Here is a 23,939-nt window from a genome sequence, read left to right on the forward strand (position 1 = left end):
GAAAGTGTTAGACCCTACCCCCCCCCTTAAGAGAGCTCTGAAGGGTTTCTTAACACTAGAAGGACCGGCAAATTGAATATACCTATTCGGACCGCGACCAGTCAAAATGAATGACTGGTAAAGGAAAAATTTTTTATATCATAATATTTTGAACTTTTTTCTTTTGAAATTATTTTGTTATTTATTCGATATCATTTTTGTTATAAAATGGAAATATTTTTCCACCATGGGTGCACGGAATCACCTCATTTTTGCAGAGTTGACGAATGCGTGTATGTCATAAAATCAATATTTCAAATAATAATCAAAAAATTAAAACACATTATCAATCTTATTATAAAATCATGTTAGATGGCTATAGGTATTGACCATGGGTGCACGGTTTCACTTCAATTTTGTTTTAGTAGATATTTTCTAGCATCAACCGCTCTGAAATTGTTCAACACGTTGCCTATAAATTATACCTGATATTGTAGGTTTTGATGCATACTTTTTCTATAAGTAGAGCAATTTACCATGGGTGCACGGATTCACCGCTATTCATCCAAAATCATTTTTTTTTGCATGCTAAAGGTCAAGAATAAAGAATTTAATAGAATCAAATGAAAAATTGTGTTAAATACATGGTTTTTCACTATGGGTGCACGGGTTCACTTCGTGTTTATCAAATATTGAAATTTTTTCAAATTTTTACAAATTTCAACTAAACCAAAGTCGAAACCATGTCTTACATGTTGAGACATAATGATTTAAATAACGATTTTTATTTTAAGTTCCGTTTTTTCATTCCTGGAAAAAAATTAAATTATATCTTGAAATAATAAATTTATTTTTTTATTATTAAAATACAGGTTTTTGCAATCGTATATTTATCTGATAAGATCTGATCAACATCCAAGAAATTGGAAAACGGTTACCATGAACCGAGTGAATTTTAGGAATTATATGCATCAAGTTATGTCGTGCGACGAAAAACAGTGAAAATAAAAATAATGAATCAACATTGTCAAATGTACACGTTGATTTTTTTTTCTTAAAAGTTTTTTGATTGATCAATATTGCATTTCAAATACCTATCATATCTAACTCAAAAATATTTTGTGTTCTGAAGCAAGTTGAAAACTATTTAATTCTATATAATTTTCAACGGTGAATTTACAGTCAATCCGTGCACCTATGTTGAAATATCTTAGCGCCGGTGTGGTCTATTAGATAGGCTGGCGCGAGTTTGGTTTAGGTATGCCAGGCGTATTGGGTTTGATTCGCGGTATCGGTAATAAAACCCTTGGGTTCAAACCCCATAAGTTGCCGACAGGTAAGATGTGTTTCCTCTTAAAATAAGAATGTTCAATAATAATGTTCTATCAATTGCCAGCTGGCCAGGTATATACACGGGTGCCGGAATACCCGTAAGTGAACTTCCATTGGAAATTTGTCGAGCCTAATAATCTAAGAATGCATGTGAATAATACTTGGGCAGAAACTGCGGTGTATCCGTGTACCCATGGAGGATAACCAACACATGAAAAATATTCCGTGCACCCATGTTGAAATATCATTAAAATTATTCAGTTTCATAGCTGATGTCTTCAAATTTGAATAAATGAGTGCACAATTCATAATTATTTTACTCATTCTAGTTTAGTATAAAACATATTTATCACCTAAAACTACTCGAATTCGCGAATGGACATGTATTAAATCTAACATAACTTTTACAAATCTTGATGAAATTTCGCCAAATTTTGACAGAAAGTTTGATTATAGTTGAGCAACAAAACGGACTAAAAAAATTGGGAGTCAAATGCTTGAAGTGCGAGTGTTTAAAAGATATTCAACAGTGTTTAAAAGATATTCAACAAACAAAGTGTCCAACCAGTCATTTTGACTGGTGCGGTCTTTCTAGTGTTAAAGCTATGTCCACAAGATCGAATAAAACTATTCTGTAGGATGTTTTATGAGCTTATAAAATTTGCTTGAAAGACGTTGTCATAACAGGGCCAACTAGTATGTTAGCTTTAAAGTAGTTGTGCTAAAACATAGAATGCGCTTCGGATTATAAAGTAGTCTTAAGCGAGCTGTGAAAGTTGGCATAAAACTCAAATTGTTACTTGGGCCTTAAGTTTGTATAAAATGGATGAACAAAAAATACCTTTTAAACAGTTTTTCACCAATGATTTAGGTCCTTACCAACCGATTTTTCTTTTAATTTCAGTGTTTTAAAGCTTAACTTATAACAGTATTTCATCTGAGGAACGCAATTCGATTAGAGTTATCAAAAAACAGTTATTAAGCTTCAAAACAGGTATATAAGCGTCGATTAACGATCATTCATGTATTTTTTGTAATTGACCCATAAGAAACTTATTTTTGAAACTCAATATGTTTTTTTACCATAACCCTTATCGGAATGGGACTTTGAGATAAACTGTTTGTCATATCATATCATTTGGATCAACATGTGATCCGTTGATCAGAAATAAATAACAAATAACGAAAGCTTTGTGAACGACTATAATGAAAACAAATCACACGATAGGGACTTCAGAAATTGGTGCAAAACTAGGTGTTCATGTTTTTTCCAAGACAAATTTGTCATAATTCCATAAAAATTTTAGGCTCACTGCGTCATCTATTTCCGTGGTCCGATCCCCCAAATTAAGCACTGTACTTTGTGCTAGGCCTGGGATCTATTTTTGCTTTTCATAAGTCGGCTGATTTAGGCAGTCTAGTGTCCATTAAATAACTTTAAATAGAGCGCAGGATTTTGAAATTAGCATTTATTTTTCCTTTCTTGTGCAATTAAAGATTAACAAGATTCAGAAAAATATTTCAACGCTTTTACAAATAAATATTTTCTAGTATAATTTTTTTTAATAATATTCACATCATCGCACAAATAAATTTCGAATAAAATTTATGTGCGCAGTGTTGTAAACCTTATCTGCTTATATGAGCCATTTAGATTCAATTTCCTTAATTGTTTGGGTATGAATGGAACGATTTCATCATTTAATAACATTATTTGTTGAGTTTTTGAGCATTTTTAGTAAATTAAGCATTAATTTTGAGATTATATTTTCATGTGGTTTACCATAAATCTTCGTGACGTCACAACGCTTCGCAAAACCCTGCTTTAAAAAAATGGCGCGTAGTGACGTCACGAAACTGAATCGCTCTAAAAAAAATTTAAATCAACATTTGAAAAAACTAAAAACAGCGATTTGTTGGTTGTAATGAATAGATACTTTTCTGAAATTTTCATAAAATTTGATCGAATAGAAGAGCAGAAAAATGCAGCTTTGTAAAAAAAAACTGAAAGGTAGAAAAACAGGCGCATTGTGACGTCACGATTTCATTTGCTTATATTTTAATAACCATATGTCCAATAAAAATACTTATGATTTCAAATTGTAACGAGTAAAATTTTGAACTTAGGGGTATAATTTTTCCAATGCACGATATGAACTGTAAAATCTACAAACAATATACCAAAAAAAATGTTTTGCAAACGTTGTGACGTCACGCTGGAATGGGTCTTACATATATATTCAAGGAGTGTCAATTTGACACTATGTATTGGCCAAAATCACTATATCTTTCTTTTTTCTCAATCGATTTGTACAAAATTTATAGTTTTGGAAACCTCATTTTATTTATTTTTTATTTACACAGTTTTCCGGATCACGACACAACTAAATAAACCTTGACGATGGAAATCACATGATGTAACTCAAATAAGTACCGTAATCTGGGGTAAGATTGATCACTTTCTTCAATATTTTTCAATTATTTTTTCTGTAAATGGGAATGAGGCTTGTTTCGTATTTTTGAAACTAATACTGGACTAAAAACGTAAAACATGGTTGCAGAAGTTTATGAGACTACTTTAAATTTGATTTGATGCTTTGGGGTAACATTGATCATTCTCTATTTTGACTGTTTTAACGAGTTTTCTTGACCGTAAAGGATACAAAACAACTTCTGAATTTCTGTGTTGCTTTGTTTAGATTTCTTCACGGTCCAAAAAAAAAACATCATCGCGATCCTTAATGTGTTAAGGTCGAACAACAATTAAAATCGAAAGATGGACTATGATGCTGCACATCGGTTGATTCGTATGATATTTTTTACGCTTGTTTCGTGAATTTTTTCCGGTTCGAGCTTGCCCGGATTTTTTTATTTAAAAGCTGGGAAAAGTCCAATCCGGCCCAGTTACCCGGATTTTATCGGTAAAAATATGGATTTTGCCCAGATTCATTCACTTTATTTGCCAAATTTTGTTTTTTTTTTTATTTTGGTGTCCCAAACGAAAACTTTTGAGCCAATTTTATAAAAAAATAATCATGAAAGGTTTTTTGGAAGCATAAAAACGATTTGACATTTGCTAATAAGTTTTAATGAAAGAAAATTTCGAATTTTTTTTTTAGTTATTCCTGAATTTTGACCAAATTTGCCCAGATATAGCCCGCATTTTTTGTCGACAATTTCGAAATCAAGTGCCTGGATTCTGCTAGGTTTTTAGATAAAATAGCTCGGATCTGTCCGGTCCGGAAACGTGCTGGAAAAATTCTGGCAACCTCATTCTAACTACACGAAAAAAAATCCATAATATGGAAGGCTTTCTAAAAAAAGAGATAGTTTGTTTTTGTTTAGTGATATTTAATCATGAAAAGCATAAACACAAATTTTCCGTTTAATTTAAGTATATCTGCCTTTAAACTAAGCCGTTGAATATAGTTGAAATACTTCTGGCAACCGCTGATCCCTATTTCGAACGCCTTCCAATTGCTTGTGTGGCATCGCATATCGAAGCTTCTCCCAGAACCACGGATCACTCCACTTAACGAAGGTGTTAAAGTTGAGGTACGCTCGCACCCAGTCATCCTCCAGTTGACTTTTCAGCTGATCAAGATCACCATACACGATCACAATCACCCGGGAACGTCCTTCGTGCAGCTGACTGGTATAAGCCGTGCGGAACTCCAGCTGGCCCCAGGTCGAGTTGAGAAGATTCTCCGATAGAACCACCAGTGTTCGACGAGAGCTTTCGACTGAGCCTTTAATCTGATCCAGGATCAGCTCTCCGGGAGTCCAATCCCGCAGATGGATACAGAGCCGGAAATTGTACGGATCCAATTCCAAGGTGTTTGCTAGCACATCTAGCACAAACTTTTCGTCCTGATGAGCGTAAACGAGAAACGCGTCGTAGGGTCGATCTTGGTCCGGATCCTGCTCGGTGATCCATCGAAGACAGAGGTTTTGAGAGTACAGGAATGCTTTGATCATGGTTTGGTAGTGACGATACAGCAGCAGCATTGAAATAATAGCGCTGAGAGAGGTGAAAGAGATGATAGCGATGTAGAAGGTAGAAGTGGATGAAGACAGGCAGAGATCGTTCAAAGTTAGCAGGTGTAGTTCGCGCCCGTTAGAACACACAAGCTGATCGTACTCTACTATTTGATGTTTGTGATTTTGAATGTATCTCAGAGCGTCGATTGATTCACAGTTGCAGGTGAAGACATTTTTCTCCAAAAACATCGTTGTGTGAGGATTTGATTGATTGATCATTCGAGCGATGGCAGCTACTGATGAAAGTTTGTTATCAGTGAGATCGATCCTTTGAACTCGTTGAAAAGATCCGATTGTGAGATCTTCAATCAGATTATGGGATAGATCTAGCTCAATGTCTAACCATGGATCGATTTCAGAGAGATCAGGGAGATATTTTAATCCTTGGCTGGAGCAGTTGATTGATACAGTTGCATTATATTCTAGCTCGAAACAGGTGCACTCTTGGGGGCATTCAAAGTTAAGTGTACAGGATAAAGATTCCAGCTTGAGGTTTGAAAAAGGCGTGTTGTAAAAATCAGCTGGATCATGACAATAAAGCTTCGATATGTCAAACTGAACTGCTGAAGAATTCATTCTCATCATCTGCAGAATATTTCGAGCACTACAGTCGCACTGGATTGGATTTCCGTTCAAATCTAAGGTAACCATAGGGCGACCATCTCTTGCAAACACACACGAATGATCCAAATTCAACTGTTTGATGTTGTTATTGTTGAGTTTAATTTGCAAGTCGAATGATGAGCTACCCATACTTTCACAGCCGAAAAAGGAGATGTTGTTGTACCCGAAATCTAATTTCTTCAAACTTTTCATGCTCTCAAGACATCTTGGTATCATGTCTACGCTATTGTTGCGTAAACTCAACTCTTCGATAATTTGTATAGTTTTCTCAGTAAATATTCGACAAAAATTTGTCATTTGTGCAAAGTCATTACTTGATATATCGATTTGTTTCACGTTGGAAAATGTGATGATAGCATCGGGGAGCGATGTCAACATATTTCCTTCTAATAATAGAGACTCTAGCTCTTGAAGTGCTGCAAAACTTCTTTTGTTGACTGATCTCAGCTGGTTGAAGCTAAGATCCAGAATGATGAGTTCCTTTAAACTAGAAAATGCGTTTTCGTCAAGAGTAACAATAAGATTTCTCGATAAGTTCAAATGCCGCAGCACCGAATTTCTTCCATCAACAAGCGAAAAATCTAAGAACTGTAGCCTGTTGTTGCTCAACGATAGGAATTCAAGGCTGTGCAAAGTTTTGAACCATCGAACTGACGATATCCCATTATCATCCAGCTTCAGTTGTATCAAATCGTTTTCCTCAAAAGCCTCTTCTTTAATATCACTTATGACCTCTCTCAAATCTAAAACCTCCACATGGTCAAATCCAGCAAAAAATTGATCAGTAATTTCAATCTTCAGTCCACTGGTCGATGCTACTGTTAGAGTATGAACATGTGCAACTTCTATAAAACGACCCAAAAAATCATCACACTTATCAACGGTTCCCAAAACCATACAATCGTTTATCTCAACATCCATAGTAAAAACTGCTGACATTATTTTCTCAGCCGTAAATTCACCGAATTCCTGATCCGGATCGCTACAGGAGATTTTTACCCATCTAAAGTTACTGTCAACGATGGCACTGAAATCGTCACAAATCAAACCAAACGCATCGTCCAGATTTTGACAAGAACAGTTAAAGTTCTGGAGCTGCTTTAACCGGGCACATCGAACCAGAAAATTTTCCTGCTGCCAGCCTTGGCCATCGACGACTGGGACGCGAGCAATTAAAACCACTGCTATCAACGAAGCAAACTTGATCATTGCGACTGGAGAGCTGCAACTTTGGAACGATTCGATCAACTTGTTTGCATAGTGATTGACGCCCATATTAATTGCGGCGCGCGCACTAGCACGTATTGATAAGGGATCAGATTATATCGGTATAGGGTAAATGTACCCACTGTTGGCTCCTAAGGCATGGTTGACAAGTTTTCCCAAGATTGTAACCTTTCTGTAATGTACACCCTTGAAAGTCCTTCGACAAATATGATTGCTTACTAGTCTGTAAAAATATGTCTTGGCTTTAAAACTGTGGATTGTTTTTTACATAAAACCCTTTGAACTATTGATTGAAATGCTCCATATTGTGGCCCGTTTCGAGTTCCTCGGATTGGCCATTTGCAACAACACGCGCATCACTAACACAACAACAGACTTCATGAATTTCTTGATAATTTGGTGAATGGAAGCACATCAGTGATTCGTATTAATTTTGTTTAAGTCGGAAGCACAAAATGTCAATAAACTTAATGAATTGATATGCATTCAGAACTTTGCTCTTACGTTAAAAACGGAGGACAGACATTTAAAAAAAAATCATCATGACCTAAGCAAGAAGTAAGCTCAAGCTCAAACTCAAAAAGTTATCGATTTTTTGAATATGATATAAATATAACAAATATGTTTTGAAATGTCGACTTTATCAATTTTCTTGCAATCGTATGCGTATTATTTAAGATATTTTTTTTTGGAATTTTCACATTTCCATAGAAAGTTCCATACAAAGTTGAAGGTCTGCCTTATCTTTTTCCGAATGACCTAAAACTTTGCCAGTTTTGTTTGAATATTGATTGGATCAAGATTGGGGGTGGGAGCTGTTAAATTGTAAATGTTTCATTTAACCGACCTGATGAAATATGAAAAGATCTAAAGTCGTGATCTCTTGCCCAACAAAGGTAATATCTGAATCAATCATTCAACCAAGTAGGCTCATACCACAACAAAGGTAATATCCTGTCCATGTACATAACCTTTTACCTCATTCGTCAGTCCTCGTCTTCGACTCAAAAAGAACTGTTAACACCAAATTTTGGGGAAATCACAAGTTTTAGTAATTTCCTAACTTACTTCCTACGGAGTTAGTTCAGAATGGGGGTAGGCTTAATAGCGGCACGTTATCCAAACATACGGGAAAATTGTGCCTCCGTACTTCCTACGGAGTTAGTTACTAAACCATATGTTAAATGTTTGATTTAATCTCAGTTTTGTCTTAATCAAACTTAAGAACTTAACTGACGACTTCGCGATCAACTGATAACGTTGCCTTAATTCGATCTAAATCTTCGACACACAAACTTGCCTTAACATGACTGAAGTCCAAAGCTGGCAACTAAGCATTTAATCAGACAGAGTCCAAAACTGAGCCGAAGCAATCAAACGGACCGAATTTATAAACTGGTAACTTTGCCTGAATTAGATCAAAGTTCTCAGCTGGGCCTAGTCCTATACCGACAGCTTTGCCTGATCTGAACCTAAGTCCTAAAGTTCTAAGCTTAATGTCTACATGGTTACATGGAGTTTTTCAGTTACTCCATTAGACCTAATTCCCAACTGGATCGATTCGGTTCGGAAGTCCTCAACTGACAGCTTTGCCTGAATTGAGCCGAACCCATAAGCTCAACTTCGCCTGAACTATACCTAAGTCCTCAACTGCCAACGTTGCCTTAACTAGACTGAAATCTTTAATTTTCAACTTTTCCTAACCTGGGCTAAATCCCTCAACTGGCAACACTGGACCGTAGCCATAAGCTGTCACTTCGCCTGATCTGGGCCGAATTTCTCAAGTGGCAACTTTGCCTAAACTGGACCGAAGTCCTTAACTGGTAACTTTGCCTGAACTGAACCAAAGTCCTTCTGGCAATTTTGCTTAAACTAGACTGAAGCCCTAAACTGACAACTTTGCCTTAACTGGAACGAAGTCCTACACTGGAAACTTTGTCCGAACTGAACCGGAGTCCTACATTGGAAAATTTTTCTGAACTGGGCTGAAGTCCTAAACTGAAAGTTCTCAACTGGTAACTTTGCTTAAACTGGACCGAGGTCCTACACTGGCAACTTTGCCTAAACTGGACCGAAGTCCTCAACTGGAAACTTTGCCCAAACTGGACCAAAGTCCTTAACTGGCAACTTTGCCTAAACTGGACCGAAGACCTCAACTGGCAACTTTGCCTAAACTGGACCAAAATCCTCAACTGGAAACTTTGTCGGAACTGGACCGTAGCCCTCAACTGGGCCGAAGTCCTCCCTTGATTGCCGACTGGCGATTTTCACCTGAACGTAAACTCTTCACTGAACTGGTAATTAACGTATTTGTTTAGGCTGATTCATGATAAAATAATTCATCGAACAAGATAATTGTAGAAGCTAAACCACTCTATACGCAGGATTATTTTAAGCTTTGCGTTGAGAAAGAAACTGGTGGCTCTCACCTCATCCCGATTTCATAATGAATCCATTTTGTTCCTCAACCAATTCAGTGAAATTTGACAACAGTCGAACACAACGCGTTCGCGTCACACAAGAAAAATTCACTAATTCTATTTCAATCAAAGCAACCGGAGATTGAAGCTTCTCAAACTTTTCTCGTGCACTTGAAAAAAAAGCCTTCTGGTAGGATCACCATTGTAAAATTCCGGATTCTGGCTTCCGAAAGAAATCTCCGATTTGCCTTGTTGCTCCTGGTTCCTACTGACCTGTTACCGTCCACTCGATTCGAAGGTGGAAACACGAAAAGGGGAGCGAACGAAGCCGAGGGTAATGCTCGTGAGCAGAGATGCCAATGTGCCTGATTTTTCAGGCGTTGCCTGATTTTTCGAAGCTCTGCCTGACAACCTGATAAGCCATTGATTTTCCCTGATTTTTGAAAATATGCCTGATTTTGCATGATTTTTGCGAATGTCATGAAAAATGGGTAGTAAGGAACTGGAGTAGGTACCATAGCTGAAGTGAAAAAGTGAAAATGTGGCTGAATCAAAGCAATCGAAAGATTCCTGTTAATTCTTATTGAAAAAGAGAATTGAAGGGATTGCTTTGATGCAGCAGAATTATTCAACTAAGTAGGCTCACAACACATATTGGAGTGAAAATGTGGAGCGATGACCAAAAAAAAAAAAGGTCATCACTTTGAGCGAAATTTCCGTTACTTTAACGTAGCCTGATTTTGCCTGATTTTTATTTCGCAAGTTCCCTGATTTTTGAAAATAAATGTTGGCAACCCTGCTCGTGAGCTGATGCTTGTCTGTGTGTGTGACATGCAAGAGCGCGGTTTGCAAATAAATATCTCAGGATGTGCACACACTGAAAAGCGAATGAAGCACACTAACTTCATTTAACGCGCTATAATTAATCAGTTACTCGAAGTTAGGAAATTGAATTCACTATACCCACCAAACCAAAAGCTTCCATAAACATTTACGAAAAAGCTTACTCAGCCCCATCATTGATCTGAAGTACGTTCAATGCAGCTCCAAATTTAGGTTCCAATTGATACTTTCAAGTTCCAAAACAAATCTGAATAACCTTCTATACAGCTTCCAGCGGCTTTCTGAGCTTCTGAAAATTCAAAAAAATGAGCAAAACATTAAAAACTTCCCCAGCTAACATCAAATAGTAATAGAAAGATAATCCAAATCGATTATTAAGACATTTTAAATAATCATCGAAAACAAGTTGGTATTGATCGATTTTCTATCATTCATTTACGACAAGCTTTGCACAAAAATGTTGAGTCGGATAGCAGTTTAGTCAAATATGCTAATTCGACATTAACGATTTGAGTGAACTGATTTACGATATCGATTACGATTTACTATTGAAACTCTATCCGATTTCTCCCTTTCTTCCTTTGACCGGTTCGTAAAAAGAAAATCTCACCTATATAGTTATAGCGTTGTTAAGTTGGCATCGTGATAAGATACCGGACTGCGAATTCAGAGGCCTAGAGTTCAAATCTCGTTTGGGATTTTTTTTTGTTTAACTCAAATTATTTAGAATCGTTTATTTTGCATTTTGTGGGGAAATCGGATCGTTTGAATCTTGTTATTGTAGATATATTGCCTCCACTTTTGTAGCTATATGCTATTTTGGTAAGATTAATACAACCTTTTCATCTGGTATAATTGTTTGAATAATAATGTTGCTTCTGCGATATACCTTCATAAATGTTTGTTGGGTCGGCGTCGTGATGATGTCGGCTAAAATTATTTCAGAAACTGAAAGAGGCGTCACAGTTTAGAACCAAAACGGTGGTTAATCTCTTCATTAAAATTAAATAACTTTGGCCAAAAAAGAAATAAAACACGACATCATAGCATCGGTGATGGGTCACTACCGAGCAAACATTTATGAAGGTATAACGCAGGAACAACAGAATTATTCAAACAAATATACCAGATGAAAAGATTGTATTAAACTTACCAAAATAGCATATAGCTACAAAAGTGGAGGCGATATATCTATGACAAGATTCCAAAAATTCGATTTTCCCACAAAAAGCAAAATAAATGAAAAAAAAATATTTCCCCGACCGAGATTTGAACTACAGTCCTCCGAGTTCGCTGTCCGATATCTTACCACGATGCCAACTCATCAGTTGAGGTGATCCACGCTATAGCTCTATTAGTGAGATTTTCTCTTTATGAACCGGTCAAAAGAAGAGACCGGATAGAGTGTCAATTGAAGGACCGCCCATTTATCGTAAATCAGTTCACTCAAATCGTAAATGTCGAATTAACATATTCTCAACTTTTTGGAGACATATTTACGAATTGACTAAACTGCTATCCGATTCCACTTTTCCTGGGCATAGGTTATCGTAAATAAAGGATAGAAAATCACTCAATACCAACGTGTTTACGATGGTTATTGAAAATGTCTTTCTAAACGATTTGGATTATCATTTCTATTACGATTTCATGTAAGCTGCACGGAAAATAATAAAAAGGTAAAATTTACCGAGATAGCCAAGGTAAACGATCGTGAAAGCCAAAAAGGTAACTTCTACCTCTTCGAGGTGAAACTCACCTCACAGCACGGTGAAATTTACCTGAATCGAGGTTGGAAAAAAGGTACAATTCACCGAGGAAAAAGGTGAATCCAAAAAAGGTAAATCTTACCTCGTAGCGAGGTGAAGTTGACCTGGATTGAGCTAAACAAAACGGTACAATTCTTCTCGAAAAAAAAGTGACTATTCGCCGAACCCGTTTATTGAGGTTAAGCTGTTTTGTCATTCAGGAACAAGTTTTGCTTTGTGCATAATATGTGAAAATCGGAATAGAATGGTAAGTGTTTTCTTAGATATCATTTTGTTTTGCTGGTTCTCGTCATAATACATTGCTTTTGTTTCAGATCGACCCATAGAGCTTATAGGTGTATTCCACGTCATCCTCCAGCCGAAAAAGACGAACCTGACCGGATTAGCCGAACAGAGGAGGTCATGAATGTACGCAAAGCAGGAGTATTCAGCGGCCATGGCGGCTCGAAAGAATGCGAAGCCGAATTATCAGTCCCTATTTATCTCCAATAAATATAATTTTTGATAGAATTTCGTATTTTTTTTTAATTCTTATTGAAGAAACCAATCAAACCAACCAGCATTTACCTTTTAAATCAGTAAATGGGAAAACGGTATTATTTACTATTTTGCTAGGTGAATGCGAAAAAGGTAAAATATACCGTTTTGCTAGGTGAATTGAAAAAAGGTATAATTTACCTTTTTGCTAGGTGAATGAAAAAAAGGTAAAATTTACCTCGAAAGAGGGGTGGAAAAAATTCACCTTGCAAAAAGGTAAATTTTACCTTTTTTTTATTTTCCGTGTGGGTATCAGACTATCGACCGTACCGTTTCGCATCCAAACCCCGGATGTAACAAATGCGAAGATAACAAACTGAAAAAACTATACATCGATAGATGCGTTTCTGAGTTAAAGGGAGTATATCTGAGCGATCACATATCATCTTTTTGTTCGACGGCACTGCAAGTTTTCCTTTGTGGGGCCTACTAATGTGTGGTGGTAGATGCAACTCTATCTGTATCTACCGCTTCATAGTAGTAGGCCCGTGAGGAACAAAAATTTGATATGTGATGATATGCTTCTAAATAAATTCTACCCGCTCATTTTCAACATCTTTTATTTCATCTAACCTTTTATCCACCTATATATAAAAAAAAATTAATAATCTTTAGATTTCCCTACTAAAAAGTTGAGGAGGTTGTATTTTTGCTACGACCGCAAACGTAGAATTACGAAAACATACTTTTGTCAATTGTACATAATGTTTGTATTGCTTTTGTGGCGATTTTAAAAAATGATGGTTTTTACCGGTTTTAGTAGAAGTGGCTTTTGAATATGACAACATGACTTATAAAAAAAAATAGAATTTATATCAATTGTTCGTCAAAACATCTTCACTGGTATGAAATTGAAACACTTCCAACAGGAAATCTTTTCATACCAAATTGATAATTCTTCATAAAATTTTGATAGATTGAAGTTTATTTCACTTCATCCAACAAAATCCATAGTTTTACGTAAAAAAACCATCTCCGTGTTTCTGGAAGAGTCAAGTCCAGTTTTTGTTTTCTGTTTAATTAGTCCAGAGCTGAATGATAAAATAATTGATATATCAGATGAATGGCGTTTTTTAGAAAACCCTTTTTCTAAAGTTACTGCGTATAGTTGAAAATGATTAACACTATTTTTCACAATTGATAAAAAATTGTGACGGTTAAAAAAAGTCATTAGTTTTGCCGTTTTTCTGGTGTGAAAATTGAGAAGGTTATAAAAAATTGCAGGACAGAAGTCTTTAAACCTTTTTTTCGAAACATGTGAAAGATTTAAGAAATTTTGAAGGAACAATTAAGCCAAGTCTGAAATTTGATCGAATCAATAATTAACTTTTAGAAAGTTCAAATGTTGTGAAGTATTGAAGATATGCTTTGATTATAAATGCTCTAGTAATTTAAGCTGCAGCTCGTATAAAACATCATACATGAGACAGACCTTAACTTGCACCGTTAAGAAAACCTCACGGAAAAATGCATCGAGTTTGTTTTAGCTATGAACACATCACGAGCGAAAATCTTTCTTTTAAACCTTAATTGAGAATAAAATGGCCAAGTTTGAATAAAATTCTCAGTTTTGAGCTGAAACTATCGGAGTTTTCCCAGTTTCTCGGTGAAGCAACTGTGGGACCAAAGATGGGCTTGCTCGTAGAGCCCAGTCCACACTCGGCAACTTGAACTGCGATTCTGGTCAATGAGACTTGTTTATGTTTACATTTAGGATGCTTAAAGTCTCCCATACTTGTCGGAACACTTGAGACATGCATCCCTTCGTTAAGTTCTAAATGTAGAATAAACAAGTCTCAGTAATCCGAAATCGCTCAAGTTGCCGAGTGCGGACCAGGCTTAAGAAAAATATATGACCTATTACGAATAACCAATATACACTCTCCTAAACAGCATCTCTCCTGACGACGCCCCTCTAATACGCGCCGATTCAGCGACCAGCCGCCACCAGAGCACATCCGCACGCAACACTGCTTGCGAACGAGAACTCCAAGCAGCTCCGTCCGTATCCGGTGCCATGCATTTTACGTGCGCACAGCAACGAAATTTAAAAGTCTTCCTCGGTCCGCTTGCAACGCTGTAAGATGTAACCCTATTCTCCGCCACTGGAGCTCTCCGCCGCTTGTAGTCTGCGCGGCTTGCTGTCTTTGGCTGATCCATGCCCCTACACTTGATGCCGAACAAAACTGCTATTTGATATCGGTGTTGGATTACCACTGGTGGGGTCCAATCGCCGATCGAAGAGCAGCGCACACTGTTCAGCTCGACGGGCAAGCTGAGAATGAAACCGAGACGACTTGACTTGAAAATGTACTTTTATTTCAATTTTTGTTACAATGTTACATATTTATACTCTAAGAGACACAGGATATCCTTTTCAACTTTGATGATTGGAATTTTTTAAGCTATTTGTATTTTCCTGATTCTATCAGATTTTGCAAGAATTTATCACATCCGTGAAATGAGAAATTTGAGGAAATTTAAAAACGACTACTTACAACTACTATGTACAACCTAAAACTACTATATACAACATAAAGCTACTAAAGACTAAAAGTTTGGATTATGATTTTCTATGTACAAAGTGTTTATCAAAGTGTATTCTGATTGGTTGCATTTTTCTATAAATTTGATTTTTGTTTCATTAATGTTAGTATCCAATTTTTGCACTCCTGCATCGTTGTGGAGTTCGGAAACTCTGGTGTGGAAAGGGCGGTCCAGTATCATCCTTAAGATTCGGTTTTGGACGACTTGCAGTTTGTTCCGATGAGTTTGAGCGCAAGATCCCCACACCACAGACGCGTAGAAGATTGCAGGTGAAATAATTTGCTTGTAGACAGCCAATTTATTTATCCCAGAGAGGCGGGATTTGCGATTTATCAGCGGGTATAAACACCTTATTAACGAATGACACTTTGTCAATGTTCTTTCGATATGTGATCTAAAAAGCAGTTTTTCGTCAAACATTAGTCCTAAATAAACGACCTCAGTGGACCATTGCACCCTTGTGTCGTCCATGATTACCGTACAGTTGGATGGAGGTTTAAGTTTTGGGGATTGTTTATGGAGAAACATAATTGCTTGAGTCTTGGAGGCATTGATTTTGATTTTCCATGTTTTGGCATAGTTGGCAAAGGTGTTTAGGGATCGTGAGACGACGTGCGAGCCTTTTGTTTTATACCTTCCTAAGGCAGGGAAAACAAAATCCATCAAAGCAGGCTTGGTGATGATGTCATTATCTTTTAGATAGGACGTCCGTGAAATGGAAAGTTTTCGTGACGCGAGATCTGTTCGCAAATTTCAATTTGCCCCCCTATAGTGTTGCCGTAAGACGTAATTCTACGTCAAAAGGACATCACTTTTCACCGCTGAGGCCGACAAATTAAAGTAACATACAAACATTACGGTGGTTAATCTCTTCATTAGAACCAAAACGATGGATTCAAAAACGACGACCTCAAGAACGAGGACTTTAGCTGACATCAAGACGACGTTGACGTCGAGAATGTTGGACACCAGGTGTTAGAAGCAGATCAAATTTGAATTCAAATTAAATAAGACAGCCGTTACGGAAGCACGCCGTGATACAATTCCCCTGTTCCGATCTGGCCCAAGTTTGGCATGAGATCTTGTACTAGGCCTAGGATCAATTTGAGCCTGCAGCGCTTAACTTTTTCAAAATTCGGTTCATTTGGGGCACTCTAGTGTACACCAGAAAATCCAGTTGCCGATTCTCCTTTGCTTGAGTTATACAAAAAAAAACAAAGGGTCCTTTTTCTGTCTCCAACACTTAAGGGAAGAGAGGGGTTTCAAATTATCATATCGGTATCGAATTTTGAATACCGCGAATGCGCCAACATCACTGTTTAGAGTTCAAAGTTTGACAGCTCCATAAGCTCCCAGCAAAAACTTTATTTTGTTTTCTTAGTTTCTCGAAAACTAAATATTTATTTATTTACATAGTATTGTGGAGTGTGAATTATGACTCCGTTCTCCTGTACGCCGCCAAAGATGGTTCTTAACACTCGTCGCTCGAATACTCCGAGTGTACGCAGGTCCTCCTCGAGCAATATCCATGTCTCGTGTCCGTAGAGAACAACCGGTCTAATGAGCGTCATATACAAGTTACACTTCGTGCGAGGGCTAAGTCTTCTCGACCGCAGTTGCTTGTGGAGTCCATAGTAGGCACGACTTCCGCTGATAATTCGCCTCCGGATATCACGGCTGGTGTCTGCGGTCATCAGTGAGCCGAGAATAGTCTTCGACTATCTCCAGCTCGTCGCCGTCGATCGTGACCTTGTTATTACTAGACAAGTGGGTTCGGTCGTTCTCGGATCAGCAGGCCAGCATGTACTTCGTCTTGGACGTATTAATCATCAACCCAATCCTTCTTGCTTCGCGTTTCAGTTTGCGGTAGATCTCCTCCACCGCCGCAGATGATCAGCCGACTATATCAATGTCATCGGCAAAGCAGATAAGTTGACTGGATCTGTTGAAAATCGTGCCCCGCATTGCGCCCACCGCTCGTCGAATAACACCTTCTAGCGCCACGTTGAACATCATGCAGGACAGACCATCACCTTGTCGAAGACGAAATAGTCTTCGGTTAATGTTGTACACTTAAAATGTAGGTCTCCGAATGTATTTTAACACCCAGCCAATAACTCCATTTATTTACATTTGGCGCATTCGCCTTATTCAAAATTCACTAACGATATCTTGTACAAATATACTCTCCCTAGCCAAATTTGGCCTCTGCATAAAAAGTTATCGAATTCTGCAATAAATAAATTGTATGAGGGCCCCTCTCTCTTCTATATTCATTATTCTGTCTCCAACAGACAGACACACAGACAAAAAATCCCTTCAAAAGGGGTCATCCGAAAATCTAAAAACATTTTTCATCATTTTTCATTATTTTATTTTTATCATGAGCCGGTTACATTTTATTAAATTACCATTAAAAACGACTTTTTGCCTTAACCCTTTGTTTCGTAAAGTAACAAATTTGCAGCAGTTAATGTATGGAAAAAGTGAAAAATTGTATTTTATCTTAATAGATAGCTTCTCAGTGGTGATATTATAGTGATAAATTTTCCATCGTATTGAGTTCATTATTGCCATTATAAAACTCTTTTTCAAAGTCAACTCAATACAAGTAGCTTCTATTCATAGGATTTCGTTGGAACTGATAGTACAAGTTCCAAGAAAATTCTATAAACAGTGTGAATTATGACATAATTGATATTTAAAGGGTAAGTTGTTCTTCTCCGAACCAATTCATTGTTCAATTTCTAAAATAAGCCTAGATTTTTTAAATTTAAACTTTTATCATTTTTCAGAATCCAGTACCGTTAATATCCTTTAAACATTTTAATATTCTTTTCCCTCTGTGGATGAATTGTTAAAAAAAATCCTATGACCAGTTTTTACTCCGCTAGGATTGACAAAGTCCAAATTGAGAACGATATAGAAATTCATTTGACATTAGTCAATATTTATGACAGTTTACCCTACGTCAATGAGAGGAACGTCACCACCCTCCGATCGAATATCACAGAAAATGATAATATTTCGATCATCCCATTCAGCTCAGTGTCTTTGGAGCTTTGTTGAAAACTGAACAAATAGTAGAATGTTGCTTCAACTGCTGGCAGTCATCTTATCGGTATCAGTTATGTGCATTTTACAAGAAATAATTGTGGATGAAGAATGTCGTGCTCGTTTAGAAGGAAGTGGTTGTGAATTTGTGGAAGATATGACGTCATTCTCCTGCCCAAACTACACACTCAATATATATGATGGACCTGACAATACATTAGAGTTTCACATCGGCTGTGGCTATAAAATGTTGCCGGTTGTTATCAACTCTTGTTTCGACTTCCCAGGCAAGGACGATGCTAGAATTAAAGTGGGCAGATGTGGTCTTCCTGATCGATTAGCTAACCTAAGCGAAAATTTACTGCGGATGAGATCGTTAAACAGTTTAAGCTTCGTATACCTTAGAAGTCAAAATTTAATCGTAACCAGAGAATTTCTGAATGGGCTGAAACAACTTGCGAGCTTGACAATATCTGGGCCGATAGCAAGAATAGAGAACGACGCTCTTATTGATCTACCTAACTTGGTGGAACTAAAACTGTCAGATTCAGATCTGAGAGATGTCCCGGAAAATCTTTTCTGCACTCTTGAAAATTTGGCTGTGCTGAATTTGAACAAGAACCAAATAACGCATTTACCTAAATCATTGCTTAAGCCGTTGATGAATCTTAAAACATTGGACTTGTCATCTAATCGACTAACCGTGCTGCCAAGTGACATATTCGATACCAACATTAATTTAATCTCAATAAACCTCGGATACAATGCACTAGATCTGGTTGAAAGCATTCATCTTAATGGAACCATTGGAATAAACTCAAAGCATAGGTTTCTTCAGCAAATCGATCTGAGGAAAAACAGAAATGCTCTGATTCCGAATTTTCTCAAATTCTTACCGCGACTTAAGCTGGTAAATCTTTCGGAAAATATGTTAACGACAATTAATTGTAGTGATCTTCAGTTCGCATCTGAATTTGTGGAGTTGAGACTAAGATACAATAACATATCTACCATTACAGACCACAAGAAATGTATCGCCAACAAAAGAAATCGTCTCCGTATAGGACTCCTTGGAAATCCCATAACATGCGACTGCCTCATGATGGATTTTATTGAAAACTACCGCAGTGAAATAGACAGCGATACCGAATGCTTCCAACCCAGCAAATTGAAAGAAAAACTTGTTACAGAGCTTCTCAGAAATGAAACCCGTTGCCTTCTACCAGATGAGTGTCCAGAGAAATGTATGTGCTCAACGCAAGAATTCAACAAAACGCTGGAAATAGATTGCCGTAACGAGAATTTGATATCATTCCCTTTATTAAACTCGATTGATCCATGGCTTTCAATGATGAAACTCAACATATCAAACAACAGTATCGAACAGCTCCCGTCATATGAACTGTGCCCACTTTGCAATTTGATCACGCATCTCTTAGCAAGAAACAACTCTATAGCTTCTTTGAATTTCAGCTGGCCTTCCAATCGTCTTGAAGTGATCGACCTGTCCAATAATTTCCTATCAAATCTGTCTGACATCGACCATCTATTGAATCGGACCCAGCAAAGCGCATCGATTCTCATATCAGGAAATCGTTTCCAATGCGATTGTGACTCCATTCCATCAATGCAGCGCATCCTGGCTCAAAAATCAAGAATCCTGGATTACGATCAGCTCCTCTGCATAAACATCGGACAACATCCGAACCGTATCACCCTGAGTCAGCTTTGTAAGAATCATCAGACAGTGCTGATAACGATATCAGCGTGGAGTCTTTTCGTGCTGGTGGTTCTTTGTGCGTGTATCGAGATCTACCTCCGTCACGAAACGACCATCAAAATTTGGCTCTATTCCCACAATCTATGCCTGTCAATCGTCACCGAGGAAGAACTCGATCGAGACCGCTTGTATGACGCCTTCATCGCGTATGCTCACGAAGATGAACAGTTCGTGGCCGAAAACCTGCTTCCGGTGCTGGAGTCAAGTCCGTTCAATTTTCGCATCTGCATACATGTTCGGGATTGGATTCCCGGGGAGTCCATTCTCAATCAGATCAACCATTCGATCGATTCTTCCCGTCGAACCATCGTGGTCCTTTCGAAGAACATGCTTCGATCGACCTGGGGACAGCTGGAGTTTCGGACGGCGCATCTCAACTCGCTGACCGAACGAAGAGTCCGGGTGATAGTCATCATCCTTGGAGACATCGCAAGCGAGCAGCATCTTTTCGACGAGGATTTGCAGGCTTACCTGAAAAGCAATACTTATGTCCAGTGGGGTGATGCGTGGTTTTGGAAGAAACTACGGTACGCGATGCCCCATTCTGTTGATACGAAGGAGACAGGAGTTTAGTGCTTTATCAGAGAATATTGATGTCTTTAACTTAGACATTATTCTTAGATTGGCTTTTTGTGTTAATTAAGGTAAACGAACAGATAAAATAATTTTGGAGTCGAGCTAAACACATTTGGAAGATTACGAAAATATAGAAACAGTTAAAGTTACAGTAATGTGTGGACGTGTATGTGTTCTAGAATACGAGTGTATCACATCCTTAATTTCTTTTTTTGTTTTCACTATCTGATTGTGTTCTTCAAGTGTCTTTTCCACTTTGCTGGGGTCGGTAGGTCTTGAACACGTTGCTTCAGCTCTTGTAACGCACATGTTGCTTCTTGTTCCAATTTCTTATTCAAAAACAACAATTTATTTCTAAGTGTTTACAAAGACATGTGGTGTTCTCGAGCACCTAATCATGACTATTCATTTACGTTGAAATCATAGGGAAGTGAGAAGTAACAAAAGAGGGTGGTTCCAATAAATCATCTTCCCTTTTCGAAAAAGTAATAACAATAATTAATGAAAATCTTGCTGGTTTTTTGACTTCTCTTCTCGGCCGCTCCGCTTGAATCTTCGGAACACTCTTCTCTTCAGTTGAGCGCTTTCCAATGCGCTCAGCATGACAGGTCTGCGCTTTTTCCATGGAGATCAAATGAGAGCTGGTTTGTCGGGTGAACGCGTTGCGTTGCTTGTTGCCTCAGCTTGACATCAGCCTCAGGAGAAATTTGACCATGTGTAGGAGCTTCGCCAGTCGCATGATGGAGAAATGTTGATTGTTGTCGTGCTTTATCCTTCATGCGAGTAGTGAGGCTCCGTCAATTGAGTGAGGTGCCGGTCGTTTGATGAAACAAAACTAGTCGGGTCAAGCGTGACGGGCGAAATTTACCAACACTGGTTACAACCAAACCAGTTCGGAAACAAACGAAGGATAATACATCGCTCAGAGTTGTCTCTTGAGTCGCTCTTCACAGATAGCATTCAGAGATGATAAGCGACAACTTGTATTTTCAATGTCGCTTATCATCGTTGAGTTGATTCTGAATGATTCATTATAAATAGGTGATTTGTTGCATTCGTCTGCCCGTAGGATACAATGAAACAATATTCTTTGCAGGAACTCTCTCTACGCTGACAAAATGTCACGCGGGATTGTAGCAGAGAGAAAATACACCATGTTTGTTTCGGCGGAGAATTCTCTCGCTTGACGATAAGGAGAAATGATCCAATTTCGGAACCTTGCTTGAAAAGATAGATAAAAACGTTTAAAAATGCATTTTAATTTTTTGTTCCGAAAGCTGCAAATCAGTCACTGCAGGGGCATAACGAGAACCCCCACTGGGGCAGTATAAGCAACATTGATTGGGGTACGATGAGCGTTTTCTGCCGTAGGATCTAGCAGTAAATATCACTCGATGAAGTCAACTGAATAATAGAGCTACAGCTTGACTTGTTTCGTCTGACGATTTGGCCTATTGGTTAGATGTCGGAGAGGTAATCAGTAGGTTCCAGTTCGATACCTGTTCGAGATGATTTTTTTCATTTACCATTCATTTTTTTTTGTTTCGATTATAGTCGTTTTACCATCTTTATGGCATTCGCGACTTTATCAACGTTGCAGTTGGCGGATCGTTATTGAAAAACTGATCCGGTACAACTGTGTTCGATGTTTACTCTTGGGCTCGAACTCGCGGACATCGGCTCAGGAGACAACAGACTTGCTAACTGAGCAATATCACAAGCCCCCGATTTACCAATCATGATCGATGCATTTTACACTAAACGGTGAGGCGTAGATCCAAAAACAAAGCAATACTGAAATAATATATGACTTTTTGTAGAATACAAGCAATTCACACACAATCATACCTACATTATGTTTTTGGTGCTTTGCTTAACCCGCCAAGAAGCTACTAGTCAGGAAATGCAACAATCAAAATAATCGATCATGAAAAATTAAAATATTTTCGTTATTTGAGAACCTCGAGAAGTTGGTTTTTCTAAAATATTTCTGTAAAAATGATGAAGAAATTTCTTTTTTGCTGAAGAATTAATACTTTCGAAAGTACGGAAATAATCCTCATGAAAATTTGTTTAAGAAAATACGTACTTTTGTAGAAAAGTGGAGTGCTCTTTATACCCTTATCTCCCCTCGTTAAAAATCCAATATTTATATTGTCGTAAAAAAAGATATTTTGGAAAAACGTATGCAATGTTAAAAATATGTGAAATCTGTGAATGTTTCTAAAATTCTGTGTTCTGTGACACATATTCTGTGATGGAAATTTGCTCAAAATTCTTTAAAATTATAGATTTTTCTGTAATTTCAGCAACTTTGACTGGAACTGGTATGTTCATCATTTTAAGGTTAGTTTCTGTCATCAACCTTCTCGGTTAAAATCTTCTGTTACCGAATTTAAATTACTACGATTAAATCACGATTTTAACCCGTATGAAACAAAGACATGTAAATAATGACTGTTTATTCACATTGAAATCATAGGGTACTAAGATATAACATAACAAAATGGTTGAAATACAGCACTTAACACTATAAATACGATATTTCGGTTAGAATAGTGTAAAGAATAATAGTATAAGATAAATGAAAATAAAACATCGCAGAAAATACAGAGCCAATTAACGAATTTTATCGCGAATGGTGAGCTTTCTGTCATCCGCAAAAAAAAGCGGGTGAAGTGAAATCAGTGCAAAAACGGGGAAAGGTTACGACAAATAGAAATTTTTTTCGTGAAAGTTTTTAAGCTGAATCCCATTGATTCTTCGGTCAGGAATTTTGGATCTGTCGAAGTCCCAAACATTTCTATTACATCTACCCTGCCTAAGTCTTGCATCGAAGAATGAATTTTCGTAGAATCTTGATTAGAAAATAGGTGATGAAATGAAGCATACAAAAAATCTTCATAAGTAAGAAAAAGCTACCGGCGGCTAGTTTATCCGAGAAGTTTCCAATATAATATTAAAAAAAAACAGTTAAAAATGGCCAAAATTAACCATAATATGCATTCAAGTATTTATGGCAATGTGGGCTTATTCCTTGCTGTTTAGGGAGCTAACATTCGTTATGCTTGAAAGTAGTAAGCAAAAAAAATCCTGCCAAAGCCACTATAACAAGGAAGTCCTTGTAGAGCCAAAATAAATTAGGCGTCAACATCCGTTCTCCGATGCACTACACAACTTGTGCTGGTCACTAACAGGGAACAAATTCTG

The 23,939-nt window shown here is 37.5% G+C and overlaps 2 protein-coding genes across 2 annotated transcripts; one reads left to right on the forward strand and one right to left on the reverse strand.

The window, feature by feature from the left end:
* Positions 1–4,722: 4,722 nt before the first annotated feature.
* On the reverse strand, positions 4,723–7,251 carry LOC129742101 (protein toll-like). Its single transcript, XM_055733947.1, has one exon. It carries the CDS (start codon positions 7,249–7,251, stop codon positions 4,723–4,725), a length of 2,529 nt encoding a protein of 842 aa, XP_055589922.1.
* Positions 7,252–19,301: 12,050 nt separating this feature from the next.
* On the forward strand, positions 19,302–23,183 carry LOC129742102 (protein toll-like). Its single transcript, XM_055733948.1, has 3 exons — positions 19,302–19,320; positions 19,393–20,712; positions 23,101–23,183. Exons 1-3 carry the CDS (start codon positions 19,302–19,304, stop codon positions 23,181–23,183), a joined length of 1,422 nt encoding a protein of 473 aa, XP_055589923.1.
* Positions 23,184–23,939: the final 756 nt, after the last annotated feature.

This window comes from Uranotaenia lowii, chromosome 2 (genome assembly GCF_029784155.1).
Source record: "Uranotaenia lowii strain MFRU-FL chromosome 2, ASM2978415v1, whole genome shotgun sequence".
Lineage (NCBI taxonomy): Eukaryota > Metazoa > Arthropoda > Insecta > Diptera > Culicidae > Uranotaenia > Uranotaenia lowii.